Below are 15,067 nucleotides of genomic sequence, written 5' to 3' on the forward strand. Positions count from 1 at the left end.
GGGTAGGAATAGTGGTTATGAAATATCCTCCAAAATTCAATCTTTACACATTGTTGTGTTGGAAGGGAGTGGTCTAATTCTAAACGCAATTGATAAACAAATCTTTTTTAATTCTAAACGGAATTGATAAACAAATCTTTTTAGAATATGGTAGAAGCACAATTTACTGGTAGCACCTAATGAATGTAGTTAGACAAATCAACAAGATAATAACGAGCGGCAAGAATAAAGATAGTAATGCCAAAATTTTACCTGGAAAATCAACTTCAATGTTACGAGATAAAAACCAAGAAATCCACAAGTCTAACATTCATCATCACCAAGGGAAGAGTACAATAAAAAAAGTTTACAAATGATATATAGTACAATGAAGGCACTAGCTAGATAATCAATACAATGCCAAAATAGATAAAATATAATTGTGGATGTCAATCAGGTTAGCCCGGCATGTATCGAATCAATCCTATTCGAATTGCGGGCTAATCGGATGTGGGCTAATCGGGCTGAAATTTTTGTCGGGTTAAAAATTTAAGCCCTAACCATAAACATTCAGGTTTCGGGCTAGCCCAATCAATTAGTCGTGTCAAAAAGAAATAATTAAAATTATTTTCAATCTTAAGAGCCCCATATATATAAACGGAGTTAATATACAAAAACTTTATGAAAATATTCTCTTCTTAAGCTTTAAATTATCTAAAACCTTCATTTTTCTTACTATTGTCACTATTCTTGGAAATATTCCATTTAAGCAATAATAAATCTATATTATGTAAAACCATTAGAATAAAGTCAATATAGGAATTTTAAATATATTATTCATAATTGGTAGGATTTGTGAAAAGTGAAAACGAATAGCATAGTTATTGTAATTGTGAATTTATGTTAAAGTCGAGAAATTGGGTGATATAATATTAAAACTCTAATGTGAATTTAGATAAAAAAAAGTCAAATTAAAAGCATGTATTGTGATTGAAATATTTTGAAATTAATATAAATTCATTATGTTGCATTATATAATTAATAAGAAGACACTGTGTGTAGAATATATTACGGTATATTTGTTTTTGGTTGGTTTGCAAGTATATATATAAGAAATTATAAAAAAATATTTGTAAAAATGTGAAATCTAAATGACACTTGCAGAATTAATGACACTAAAATCTAATTAATGGAGTATGCAATTAGTGTATAAAGTAGTATAATGAGAATTGAAATCTTATTTACTGTATCCCAGCGGGCTGGCCTGCTTAACCTGCCAGCCCATTAAGACTGACCCGATTAGTCCGACATCTTATCGGGTTATATTTTGTCGGCCCTATCCCTTCAATTTTCACAGGTTATTCAGGTCAACCCATCAGGTTCGGACTAAACTGATATTCCAAGATGAAATAAGCTCGTCTTGACCATATTTAATTTAATTTAGTATTATACGCTATCTGTCACGATTAGTCGACATCCATTTCATTTTTTTTGTCTGTCCACAATTAATTGACACCTTTTTTACTTTCTATCAAAGTCAACTCATTTTTTCTCTCTTATTTTACTTTCTCTTACTTTATTCTCTCATTATCTATTTACCTTTTCCATTTCCAACTTTATTCCTTCTTTACTTAACTCACTTACACAATATTTCTTAAATCGCGTGTCGAAAAGAAATGTCTCCATTACCGCAGAACGGAGGGAGTACTAATTATGATAGTGGATCTCACATTACACTAACTTATCACACTTATATTTTATTACTATAAAACTAATACTCCATATATCTCACTTTAGATCTACATTCTTAAGTGACATAAAAATTTAGGAGAAGTTAGGTTGAATAAGTAGAAAGAAAAAGATAATTGAATATTTTAATAAAAAATAACAGAGAGATATTTATCCAAATATAAAAAATGAATATCTTAAATGACATAAAATAAAAAAGAAAAAATGGACATTTTAAATGAGATGGATGAGGTATATAAAAGTAGAATTCAATTTTCACTAAATTTTTTAACTCAATTTCCAATATACTTATTTCTTAAAATCGAGCGAAGGGAGTAATTATTAAATTTGTACTGTCACTTCAAGTTTTAACTTTAAACTTGAAGAGAGAAGGTCATACACGATTTTATAATTTAACTCCTGTTGACATAATCATCATTTTGCTTTAATAATTGGTAATTAAATTCGATTGCTGCATGACATCAATTTAATTTGTTACTCTTCTGGTTTTAATTTTGAGTAAAGGCCAAAATTGATCTTAAATGAATATATAGTTATTTTATCTTTTTGGTTCTAAACATTATTTTATGGATTTTTTGATCCTACATATATGGAAATTTGATATTTTGGTCATCCGTCAATATTTCCGTTAAACACTAAAGGTCAACAGGTTTAATCCTGATTTTGACCAATTAATGTAATTATGATTACTTACTCCATAATTATATTCTTAATTATTTTAATAAATCACTGTCATTTAAGTATGGTAATTTAATAATTTAATAAACCCACGCGTCTCCCTCGCCACTGCGCCGATGATTGAGTTCCAGCTGCACCACCGCCACCACCCGCCCCTTCCCGCAGCGGCTCCAACCTAACAATTACCCGTCTCCACCGCCGATCTCCTCCTCCTACTACCCCCCCGCGCCCTCAGCCACGGCTTCTCCGCGCCGCCCTCCGACGTCAGCCACCACCACACCTCCCCAATCTCCTCCTCCTTCTTCTACAGCGCCCCCACCAGCCCCACCGCCGCCACCCCCCGGCACCCCCAAATCCAACCTCGACGACGCCAACTTCGCGTTCGACTTCAGCGGCCACCTCTCCTCTGCCCCCTCCCCGCTGATGAGCTCTACCATGCCGGCAAAATCAAGCCCCTCAAACCCCCTCCCCGCCACCTCAACCCCCCCCCCCCCCCTCCAATTCCCCCACCAAATCCTACCCCAAATCCCCACGCTCGCTGCGGAAGAACATATTCTCCCCCCGCTACAAATTCAGAGACAACGTCGACCCCTTCGCCGCTGCAATCGAACACACCACAAAACAAACCACCGCTGCCGACAAATGAGGGAGTAAGTAATTCATTAAAAGTTTAATTTGGTCAAAATTGGGATTAAACCCGTTGACCGTTAGTTTTTAACGGAAATGTTGATGGGAGGACCAATTGTGATCCAATTTGAAATGTGCAGGACCAAAATGATCAAATTTTCATATGTACAGGACCAAAAAATCCAAAAGAAAATGTTTAAGACAAAAAAAGTAAAATGACCATATGTTCAGAACCAATTTTGGTCTTTACTCTTAGTACTATGAATTAAGTAAGTTGTTTACATATGAACGCAACTCTCTCCATATGTTCAACTTGAAGAAATTAGAAGTTGAGACAAAAATAGTTAAAGTGAAAGCAATCGAAACACATGTTCGATATCTTAATAACTAGAAATGAAAATATACCTTAACAATATATGTGTAGATAAATAATATTGACGTCAGGTGTTGAAATTTCTTTTCGACAACTCCACCTTCAAACCATGCTTGGCTTCCAGTATGATTGAGCCACGTGGAGAAACTGGATGTCCCTCAACTATTCGGACAAGGTAATGATGTACAATCGCCGCCGCCGCCATATTCATCTGTATGAACGCCATGTCCCTCCCCACGCACGTCCTCGGTCCTGCGTTGAACGCTGGAAACTTGTACGACGGCTCGTGCTTGATCTTCCCGCTCGGACAGATCCATCTCTCCGGCTTGAATTCGAGGCAGTCTTTCCCACCAAATGCTCTCCATTCTCCCGACCGAGTAGAATGATATGATCAGCTTCTCGTTGCGGGCCAGGCGATGCCTGCTCGGGAGAATATCCGGTCGCGCTGGAGCTTTATGATCCAGCACCAACGGCGGGAACAGCCTCAACGACTCGCATAGAGCCCCGTGCAGGTACACTATAAGCTTGTGCGGTTCCTCCGCGGTGAAGGGCCTTTTTGTACATATGAAAATAAACATAAGACTAAACAATGATATCGTATTGGAACATAGCGGTGTGATCCGTTGCTAACTTTTCTTAAGTTGCTAACTTGCTAACTCATCAATGCAATGTATTAAATAAGTCAATACGATGTCAACATAAACTTTAGTTGATATTTTAATACATTATGTTGACATTGATATTTAAATGTCAACACAGTTTATTAAGACCGTGTTGACATTTTTAATACACTACATTGATGAGTTAACAAGTTAGTATTTTAACGCACCCCGTGGAACATAAATTATAAAGATAGGACTAAACAATAATTCTTCCGTCCCCAATCAATAATTTTAGTTGTTTTTTATATTTTGATCCATCAATAAAAATTAATGCATTTCTATTATTTTAAGATGATCCACCCCTTTTCTCGTACCATATAGGAGTATATTAAGATTATTATCGCATGCTATCAAGACTAGAGTGAGTATAATCTAGATCTCCTCCCTCCATCCGGCCATCCCTATTAGAACTCTCATTTCTTTCATGTGCGGTCTATGAAATGTTAAGCAAAATGAGTGGAAAAAAGTTAGTAGAATATGATTTTGATCACTAGTATAATATATTTTAGTTTTAAATGAAATGAGAATGAAATTAGTTACTAAAATGTAGGGTCATAATATTACCATTTATAGTAAAATAGAAAAAATGAGATTCATATTCGCAGACAAAAGGAGTATATTTGCAGCAAACCTCCATTTTTTCATGAGGCCGAGCTTGGCTTCCGTTTCTTCTAGAATCTTCCTCTCCGTCGTAGGGTTTTGCGCGACGAGCCAGAAGAGCCATGTCAGGCACGCGCTCGTCGAGTCTCTACTGGCAAGTATCAAATTCAACGCGGTGTCCTTGAGGAAGTCCATTAGACTAGTCGACGAATCCATCTTCCTCTCTCCGTAAACATCTTCGAAAGATTTGAGAACAGAACCGTCCTTTCTGTCGACGATGCGCGGGTAGATGAACTCAACAAAAGCTTCGGAACATTCGAGAAGCTTCCTCTCGGAGCCGACGTTGAGCCATCTCAGAAGCTTCCAGATTCCCTCTGGGATGACGTGGCGGCGCAGCAACGCCTTCGAAACCACACTGAAAGCCTTCTCACAAGGAACGTGAGGCATTTCATTGCTCAAGCTGCACGGATCATAATCCAACACAATCTTGCATATGTTATCAAAGCTGAATCTCTGTAAAACATCCTGCAAATCGAAATCAAGCTCGTGGCGGCTGAAGCGATCGAGCACCGGGAAAAGCCTCGGTTTCGACCTTTTCCCAGACCGTCTTCTGAAGACGGGCGTTGAAATCTGCGTGCGTAAGCAGCGCTATTGTGGTTTTCCGGTGAATCTCCCAAAGGTGGAAGTTGGCGCCGAAGATTCCATCGCCGAGGATGTCGAAGATCTTGCGAAACTCGGGGCCTTTTCGATAATTGGCGAAGTTTCGGCTGAGGATGTGGTGGATGTTGGTGGGGTCGGAGGTGAAGAGCATGTCGGTGTTGCTGAGCCACGGGCCCCGGAAGATGTATGTGCCGCCGCAGTCATTGAGAACCTCGGTTATGCGGTCATGGGCGCGGTGGAAGTCGAGGAGCACCGTTGGCAGCATTCCGACGAGTGGCCAGTTGGTTGGCTCTGACGGTTTCTTCTGTCGCATGTCGACGAGGCAACAGAGGTAGACCAGAAGGAGGAGGAGGAGAAGGATGTAATATTGGTAGTAGTAGTAGTTTTCAAGAACTGCCATTTTGATATGGTGCTACCTAAGTGTGGTAGTTCTCGTTTAACCACAACTCTATGTATATATTGAAGTTCATTTTTGACTAAGGTGTATGTAACATTTGTTGGAGTGATGCAAATTAATTAGCAGTAATGATAATTTTTTGTTTAATGAGTATTTATGTTCATGTTATTCCGTACTTAGGTTTATAATGGGTTTGGTTGAGCAATGAAAACTGATATCCTCCTTTGTTCGCATCATGTGACTAATTTTGGTTGACATGTTTACTTGTTTCATTTCAGCTATACAAAACTCGATAAGGCAAGTACGGTACTTATTTTTGGGGATTTGGGCCATCTTCTTCCCCAAAACAGCCATTTGTATCTCAATTAGCATCTGCAGATTTTGAATTCTCAGATCTAGGTTAGCACTTCAGCCCCTTGAAATAATTAATATCAAGCGATTTAGTGTTAACACCATTGATTTAGGAAGGGCTGGAAACTGTTATTTGAAAATTTCAGCGGTAGGATAAAAGGAAAAAATAAGTTTTGGGAAGGGCTTAAGCCCCTCCCTTGCTCTTACTATGTCCGCCACTGAGTACCCACTCGTTTAGATAAACTCCTTTTAATCTACTATATTAAGTATCACCACCTGAAATAATTAAGTGTCAATTTCTTTGTTATGAAACACTGCATAAATGCAACGATAGCTTTTCTTTTGTACACTTTTGAGTTAGCGTTTGGTATATCCACGTCATACTAAGAAATAAAGTATTAATTTTATTTCACTTTTTAAAAAGCAGAATTGTTTGGCTAGACGCGATATTAATTAATTAGTGTAGTACTAGTATTTCTGAAAGAAAAGGTAACAATGAAATAATTATTATTTAAATTATAAATTTTCATTAACTTTTAACTAATTTAATAGTTTTTTAAATTTGAATATCATATTATATCATTCAATCTTTTACCATTGTCCATGATAATTAGAAATAAAATTAATAATAAAATCAAATATGATATGGCAGTAAAATTACATCGTTTAGATATATAAACATCTCTTTACTTGGCATTCAAAATATAATAACGTCGTGTTGTCAAAAATAATATTACTTCATTTTAATACTCATATAATCACTATGAAACAATACAAAAATTAATTTTTTAATTTTATATTCCAATTTTATAAATTGTTAAATTAATCAAAATTACAACTATGTGAAAGAAAATATAAACTCTTGGGCTAGTATTTAGCCGTTGAATTAAATTAGTAAATAAACAAATAAACCACCGACCCGCTCTCCCCACAATTCGACCGTTGCAAAATTCAAAATAAATTCCCGTTGCATATGTAACTTGTCTTCCCTCATCACTCCTCTCCTTCTCTCATCACTCTCTCTCTCTCCTTTCCTCATTCATCTGAAAAATCTAGCAATCAAATGAGCGACACAAAATCATCATCTCTAATGGAGGCAAAGGCGGTGCACCCCCTCCACCAGATCGCCGGAAACCCGACCCACAAACTCCTCCTCAAGCAGTGGCTCAAAGAGGAGGAGCTCATCCTCAACCGCCTCTCCCTCAAGGAGACCCAGATCGACTCCACCCGTAAAGAGATCACCCACCTCTACTGCCTCTTCTTCCTCTTCCACTCCACCGCCCTCCTCCTCCTCTTCTCCGCCTCCGCCAGCCCCCACCTCTGCCGCCGCTCCTGGCTCCCCTCCCTCTGCTCCCTGCTCTTCTCCCTCGGCTTCATCTGGGCCATCCGGTACAAGACCGACGCCGAGTCCCATCTCGAGAAGATGCTTACCCGGGAGAAGGAGGACTCTGCGCTGCTGGCTAAGTGCGTTGAGGAGCTCAAGAGGAAGGGCGCCGAGTTCGACCTGCTCACCGAGGTGGACGCCCTGCGCCGAGCCAAGAGCTTGCGAATTGAGTCCAAGCCCGTCCCCAAGTGGTCCGCCCGGGACTTCGTTACCCTGTTTTTCTTCGCGGTGTCTTGCTGTGTCGTAGTGTTGAACAGGCTCATCTTGTGCACTTAGATATGCACTACTAGCTTTGATGTAATGTAATCATTCTTTATATTACAATGCAAATTTCGCTTTTGTGTTATGTAATGTGTTCTTCTTACAAAAACATTTTAATTCAGATAATTAGAATTCACTAATGAGAATAATAATATACAAATGATAGTAATCTCTAATTGTATCATCTTCCGTCTGGAGTGACCTCCCGGAGCATGGGTTCGGAGGCGGGGATGGGCGAGTGGGTCGATTGTGGGGTGTGAGTGGTTGAGATTGGGTCAGCATAGGCAGTGATATCACTGAAGTTCCACTCTGTGAGGTATCCAGGCTTTGCAGTCACAACTGGAATCTCTGCATCTCCACACAGCATTGCCACAGCTCGGGACATGGATGGTCGAACCACGGGCGATGTTTGGGTGCATAAAAGCGCTACTGCTATCACCCGTCGTGCCTCCTCCTCGTTGAACTCTGACAACTCTTCGTCCACCAGCTCCACATCTCTCTCATTTTCATGGCAATGCCAGGCCTGCACAAGTGTGGAAAATAATCATGTTGCCCTTAATCTGTTAGCATTTTGCCAGATTTTCGTGAGGTTCAAGAGGAAGGGGAAGAAGATCATACCCATTCAAGTAGATATACCCTATCTTCTTCCTGTTTCGGATCGGAATTTGCTCTTCCACTGATAATTTCAAGAGCTACAACTCCAAAACCGAATACATCAGCCTTCTCTGTAAGGTGACCCCTCATAGCATATTCCGGAGCAAGATACCCACTGCATCACATCATTCACAATATAATTGTACACAGTTGACTAGAAGATATAGGTTTTTTAAGCAGATGAGTTTGGTGGATCTTACATCGTGCCTGCAACACGGGTGCTCATATGTGTCTTCGTGTCATCATACAACTTGGCCAAGCCAAAATCCGAGAGTTTTGGGTTGAGTTGAGTATCGAGCAGAATATTGCTTGCCTTCACGTCTCTGTGCACAATCCGAAGTCGGGATTCCTCATGAAGATAAGCTAGGCCTCGTGCTACTCCTAAGCATATATCAAATCTCATATGCCAGTCGAGGAAAAAACTTCCTTTACCTGATACAATAAAGCAAAGTGGTCCAGATATTAGTGATTCCTGTAAAAACACAACTGATTCACAAACTAGACTTTTCATACCAAATAAAGCTTGATCTAAGCTCTTGTTCTCAAGGTACTCATATACAAGTAGTCGTTTATTTCCCTCAATGCAGCATCCGTACAGCTTCACTAGGTTACGGTGTTGCACAGCTGATATGGTTTCAATCTCTGCCAGAAATTCGCTCTTCCCTTGACGGGATGCTACAGACAACAGCTTCACAGCAGTAACTCTTCCATCCTCCAGTGTCCCCTTTTGTTTGATGCAATATGAGAAAAGGCTTTTGATTATTACAATACTTATGATGTTCTTATCATGTAATCTTTCAGGCAGTTTGTCTCACAAATATACTCAGTTTATGCCTGTTTTTATCATATGATTAGCCCCTTCTTGAAAGAGACCAACCATGTGAGAATGCTTGGATGAAAAACCGAAGTTACCTTGTAAACAGTCCCAAATCCTCCCTCTCCAAGCTTGTTGGCTGTACTGAAATCGTTTGTGGCAGCTCTAAGCTGTGCATATGTAAAAGTGTACGGTCTGGTTTCAAGGCCCAGGAACTCTGAAGGTTAAGGCAGAAACCTTTTCAATATTTACGGAGATAATCACAGATTCACAGTTATGGCATGCCATGAAATGCTTAATGTCATCTAGAGATATCAAATCATTAAAATGTAGAAAAAGGCGAGCACGCGAAAAAGTTCTATATTTCCAAACAAAATATAGCTTATCTTTGCCTACGGACAAATTGAGAGAGAGTATATATCATGTAGAGAATTTATGTTGAATTTTTGTCAAATTGAACTTATCTTTGCCATGGCTTTCTATAGCATGAACCATTTAAGACCATGTTTGCATTTAAAAAACATAAATTCTTGCTTTAAGAGGGCATAAATGTTTCTGCTTACCTTCATCTTCATGTCGTTTCTGCCTTCTTCTCCGCACCGTATAACAGATTGCTAGTAAGGTAAGAATACTTACAGCTACAACCGAAACGACAACCCCCACGATCATGCCCGACCTATTTTTCTTGTTGTTGACAAACTCATTTGGAGAATTGTTGCTTACAGTAGGAATAAAATCTACAGAATAACTTATTTTTTGTTAGATTTGGCATAAAATTTGAGGATCAAACTTCATTAGTTGTAAGAAGTCAAGTTTCCAAGGGAGATGTACCTCCGGGGCTGACGCTCAATGCTGAAATAGAAGGTCCATATATACCCTGAGCGGGCACACAGCAAGTTCCTTTTCCAGCCCAAAACAGATGAATTTCAAGGTGGTTTTCAGTCACTCGTGCAGTAAAATCCTTGACCACAGCTCTCAATGACCCTCCAGCCTCTTTTCGTATGTCAAAATCCTTGAAAGCTAGATTACCCTGGGAAGGACAGATTGATCATTGAAAATGACCTCATAAAAAGTTATACTATTAGCATAGCAACAGTGAAGCAAGAGTTCTTTACGATCGCTGTATGTATCTCACCTGAATATATATATCAAAAACACGCCTTCCAAGACTCTTCCAACCAGTAGGGTTCTCAATCTTGGTCTCTACAAACTGAAGGGTTATATTGTAACCCCCATTCTCGAGGCCCAAGCCATAATATCTTAATGATCCAGCAGAAACACGCGAACTCTGGTACATCTCTGGATCCCTCGTATTCGGAATATATGTTACGAAGTTAGTTGTGTATTCTGGATTCCTGCTTCCAGAAGGAAGACCAACATTACTAACAGCCCATCTCTGTTCTCTAGTCACATAATATGACGCTGGACCTAGAGTTGCGTTATCTGCCTCGTACACGACTCCTGTGGCAGATCTCATTTGTACACCACCTGATTTAATTGCAAAGCTGGAATCTGCAAACATGGAAAAACAAAGTCACATGCTAATTTGTCAATAAAGTGAAGCTCATTGGATACAAACAGCTTATTGGTTGCTTAGCAGTCCTTACTATATTACTGGATTAAAAAATAATGCAGGATGATGAATATCGATCTCTTAATCGTGACAAGAAAAATGGTTTCCAAATTTCACATGGAGTCAGCAAAAATTCTGAATTTCTTCAACTTTATTTTTTAAAGTGCATATGATCTTTACAATTTCTAACTATCACAAGTCTCTACACTGAAAGATTTGTCACATACACTGAGGATCTCCTCGGAAGCAAGGGAAGTTTCTTTGGAGGCAGTTCAGTCCTGATGCCGAGAAACTGAAATCATAAGATGAATTAAAAAGCTGTATAGCGTTATATAAAAATTAAAATAAGTGAACTATCTATTGAATTTAGAAAAAACACCTAACAAGTCAAAGATAGGCAAGCATACATGTTTTTTTCAAACACTTAGTACTATATTTCACGTTACTTCTCTGTTCAATATATAATGTACACATTCTCATCTCCCAAATGTTTGGCGGGATGTGCTCATTTGTGACAATACTTTTCGCACTTAACTCAAGAAAAGATCAAGCTAAAGCAGCAAAACTTTGATAAACTCAATTCTGAAAACCTCTCCCCACTTGTAGTTTATTTTTCAAAAGGAATTTAGGTAACATGCTAATTAATTCTTAATAGGACATGATGAAAGTTGATATGGAACATATGGACATTACAAAATTCATATTCCGGTGCATGTAAAAGAGAGTAGTTCTCATTTTGTACATTATTATATGGTGATATATGTTTTCCTTGATTCCATATAGATCGGATAAACGTGGTTGGTTACTGTAACTGACAGTTGCATGAAGAAACCAGAAATTTTCAGAAGTAGCATGTATATGTGAAGCAGAAATAATGAGTAGAACAAGCAGATAATATGAAGCTTATGAACACAGCTTAAGGACTCAGGAGTTAACCTGGTGTTAGAGCCTTCCATACTGAAATTGTTGGCAACCAAATTACTGCAGAAAGTTACATGTTAGATTTCACACTAACTAACTTAGATGGGAATAATAAGTTCGACCAAAATATCTAATTTATTTTAACCCTTAAATGTAACAAATTCATACAGTTGGAGATCTCGCTGGCTGGTCCAAGAAGGAAAGCTTCCAGAAAGTTCGTTATACGACAAATCACTGCAAATAAGTAGAATAAGGCTGTCATTCTAGTTATTGGTATCCAGAAACTATGCATAATTTGCTTGAAATGCATAGTATATATACAATTTCTTTGATATATATACATAAGCCAATAGCATTCTACAGTAGAAAATTTGACTATGCATTTGGTGAACTGAAAGAATAAGAACGAAATCATAAAAGATAGAGAGTCAACATAAACTGAAGGAGTGAACTCTTCTGTGCAGGCAGAGAACCAGTCAACTTGTTGTTGCCAAGAAATCTGAAGATGCAAGTTTTAATATTAGCTGCTAATTTTGGAGGAGGTGAAAGTTGTGGTTGTGCAGCATCAGCCCAAATAAGTGTATAAACTTACAGGTGGGCAAGGGAACTCATATTGAAAAGGGAATCTGGAATTCCTCCAGTGAAATTGTTGAAGCTCAGATCCCTGGAACAATAGTGACAGTTTCATATGGATCAGTGGCTTTTAATGGATCATGTTTGAATTCAATGGCAGGTTTGGAGCGATAGTGCACATGAAAATCATTCTTCATCATGGAAACTTACAGCAAAGATAAATTTGGATATTCGTCAAAGTTGGAGGGGATGGAGCCAGAGATGTTGTTATTCCTCAAAGATCTGCAATTTATTGATAATTGAAGTTTGTCAACAACACTAGGATAATAACCAAAATATAAATACTATCACTATGTAAATAATGCCGTCACTCACAAAGTAGTCAAAGCCTTCATATTTGTGAGAAAGTCTAGAGAAGAGCTCCCATTGGATAGATCAGATATTCTCCTGTGATCATAATTTTCAAAATATTAACCATTCCAAAGTATGAACATATGGTATCGAACCATCAAATCTTAGAGAGAGTTGGTTAAGGCGCTCACAAGTCGGTCAAATCCCTTAAATTGGAAAAGGATGGTGGTATTGGGCCCTGAAACGAGTTTCCTTCGAATCTTCTGGAGATGTATCAGAATAAAACGGATCATGAAAATGCAAGACAGGACTACAGCCAGAGGTTTACAAGCATGAAACTAGTCAAGATAATTTAATGGTTGAACAAATTAGAAGCTAGAATCTTGACAGAGGCATAAAAAACTAGGATTGTATCTCACACGACAGTTAAGTTAGTCCAATTTCCAATGAAGTCGGGTATTTGTCCTGTGAATGCAACGTCTGAAGCAAACCTGAAATCCCAAGAAATTTGAACATTTATCTTGAGCTAAAAAGTTATTTAACAGAATGAGAACAAACTCTCACATTATCTTCATGTTCCGTAGTCTTGCAAACGACGAAGGGATTTCACCACTAACTCCAGAGCTATCGATCCAACTGGTAAGGTGTACATCAAAACGGAGGATCAAAACAATTTGTGATCAAGATGAAAAAACGGAGGATCAACACAATTTGTGTTCAAGATGAAAGTTCAAGAATATATTATCAGCAAGTAAAACATATACTATCTCGTAAAAAAGAAAAAAGCAGAGCATTCTCTTTACTCTTATATCGTGCATGGCGATTTCCTCAGTAAATTCTCACACAGTAGTAAATTAAATGCAAAACAAAGACACAAAAGTAGCAGAGCACCACAACTTACAGTTCTTCTAGCCTTGTGCAGTCCGCAAGTTCAGCTGGCAAAGGACCAGAGTAATTACTTGTACCAATAGCCCTGCAAGTGAGCAAGAACACATCATTCAGTTCATATACTTCTCTCCCTCTGAACACACACACACACACAGAGAGCTAATGGCTTACAATGATCTTAAATCAGTAAGTCTGCCTAGTTCCTTGGGCAGCTCCCCTGACAAGGGATTGATTCCAATGCTCCTACAAAAATGCAAAGCGAAAACAGTTTAAGAAGAGTTAAATCGTAAATCTCAAATAATTAGGCAGAAACTCACAGGTACTGCATCCGAGATAAGTTGGCAATGGAAGGGGGCAGGCTACCAGACAAATAATTCTGCCCCAAATTTCTGCAATTCATTTACATAGCATCAGCGCGATCTACAAATTTAGGGGGAAAACGATTCAAAGTAAAGTGAAATGCATACAGAGAAGTCAGGTAGGTCAAAGTCCAGAGCTCCTCCGGTAGCTCACCCACAACATTTGAAGATGAGTCCCAATCCGACATCGAATACACTCTCCTGCACAAAATTATAACATCAATTTACAGCCAATTGATGCTGCGGAAAAACGAGAGAGAAAAAGGATGATACAAACAAGGAGTAAATGTGGCAAATGGTGCTCGAATTGTAGGAGCAATCGCATTGGATGCCGGGGCTATAATCCAGAGGCGTGCTGCTATCACTAGCGATTCCACTGCATAAGTCGCCGGTCGTATTCCATCTCTCATTCGCCGTGATCCGCCACCGCCGGAAAATTGAATTGATCGCCCTCGCTGCCAATTGTCAGTATCCGTACAACCAATTATGCTTCTCTAAATCAGAATCCACACTCTCAACTTCGATTAATTAGATACTAATTCAAATCTATGAGTTGATCGAGTGAGTAATTGCGCAAAATTTGGTAAGCTAAAAATACGTAACACAGTAAAAGTGTGGGTGCACCTTCAGCAGGATCAGTAACCGGTGAAGTAGCGTTTCTCTGCGGCTGCGCTTCACTCACAGCAGCTAGTAAAGTGAACACAGCCCCCAACAGACGCATCGCCGCCGTGATTGGGTGTTTCGCCGCCATGTCGGAGGAATTGAATAATTTCAACTGAGGAGCGAAAAGATAGAACACAAACGCAAGTTGATCATTATGGGTAGCGTATTTACACCATTTATTTTATCAACTTTTTGCAACTGGATGTTGACATATTGAGGTTTGAAGCAGAGAGATTGTACTACTCCACAACTATAATATCAACTAATAATGCCACAAGTTGATTGGTTGTTGCATGCTGCTGAAGAATTTTACCCCGATTCACTTTCATTCTCATTTTAACGGTATTTTTTAAAATATCTTACTCTATTAACACATTTTTTATATTAAAGGCCAAAATTGGTCATGAACGTCATTTTACGTTTTTGCTCCTAAACATTATCTTTTGGATTTTGTGGTCCTGAACATATGGAAATTTGATCATTTTGGTCTTACATCAACATTTCCGTTAAAAACTAACAGTCAACCCGATTTTGACCAAATTAAACTTTT

The 15,067-nt window shown here is 38.6% G+C and overlaps 2 protein-coding genes and 1 pseudogene across 3 annotated transcripts; 1 reads left to right on the forward strand and 2 right to left on the reverse strand.

Annotated features, from left to right (window-relative positions):
- Nucleotides 1-3,473: 3,473 nt before the first annotated feature.
- Nucleotides 3,474-5,728, reverse strand: LOC125195388 (alkane hydroxylase MAH1 pseudogene; annotated as a pseudogene).
- Nucleotides 5,729-7,059: 1,331 nt separating this feature from the next.
- Nucleotides 7,060-7,806, forward strand: LOC125196108 (uncharacterized). The gene has a single exon (XM_048094483.2). The coding sequence runs from the start codon at nt 7,140-7,142 to the stop codon at nt 7,734-7,736; it is 597 nt and encodes a 198-aa protein (XP_047950440.1). The 5' UTR covers nt 7,060-7,139; the 3' UTR covers nt 7,737-7,806.
- Nucleotides 7,752-14,734, reverse strand: LOC125196107 (putative LRR receptor-like serine/threonine-protein kinase At1g56130). Of its 2 annotated transcripts, XM_048094482.2 has the most exons (24): nt 14,479-14,732; nt 14,132-14,309; nt 13,963-14,055; nt 13,813-13,884; nt 13,667-13,738; nt 13,509-13,580; nt 13,172-13,243; nt 13,027-13,098; nt 12,799-12,870; nt 12,632-12,703; nt 12,467-12,538; nt 12,276-12,347; nt 12,117-12,182; nt 11,852-11,917; nt 11,699-11,743; nt 10,990-11,054; nt 10,325-10,701; nt 10,021-10,219; nt 9,753-9,926; nt 9,288-9,406; nt 8,889-9,099; nt 8,576-8,807; nt 8,340-8,490; nt 7,752-8,244 (listed from the first exon to the last, which is right to left on the reverse strand). In XM_048094482.2, the coding sequence occupies exons 1-24, from the start codon at nt 14,603-14,605 to the stop codon at nt 7,903-7,905; spliced, it is 3,093 nt and encodes a 1,030-aa protein (XP_047950439.2). In that variant the 5' UTR covers nt 14,606-14,732; the 3' UTR covers nt 7,752-7,902. The 2 variants fall into 2 exon arrangements, with proteins under 2 accessions (XP_047950439.2, XP_088912526.1); XM_089056400.1 differs by having other exon boundaries at nt 8,576-9,099; nt 14,479-14,734.
- Nucleotides 14,735-15,067: the final 333 nt, after the last annotated feature.

The sequence above is a fragment of the Salvia hispanica genome, chromosome 4 (assembly GCF_029641045.1).
Source record: "Salvia hispanica isolate PSC_SH4W2 chromosome 4, Shi_PSC_v1, whole genome shotgun sequence".
Classification (NCBI taxonomy): domain Eukaryota; kingdom Viridiplantae; phylum Streptophyta; class Magnoliopsida; order Lamiales; family Lamiaceae; genus Salvia; species Salvia hispanica.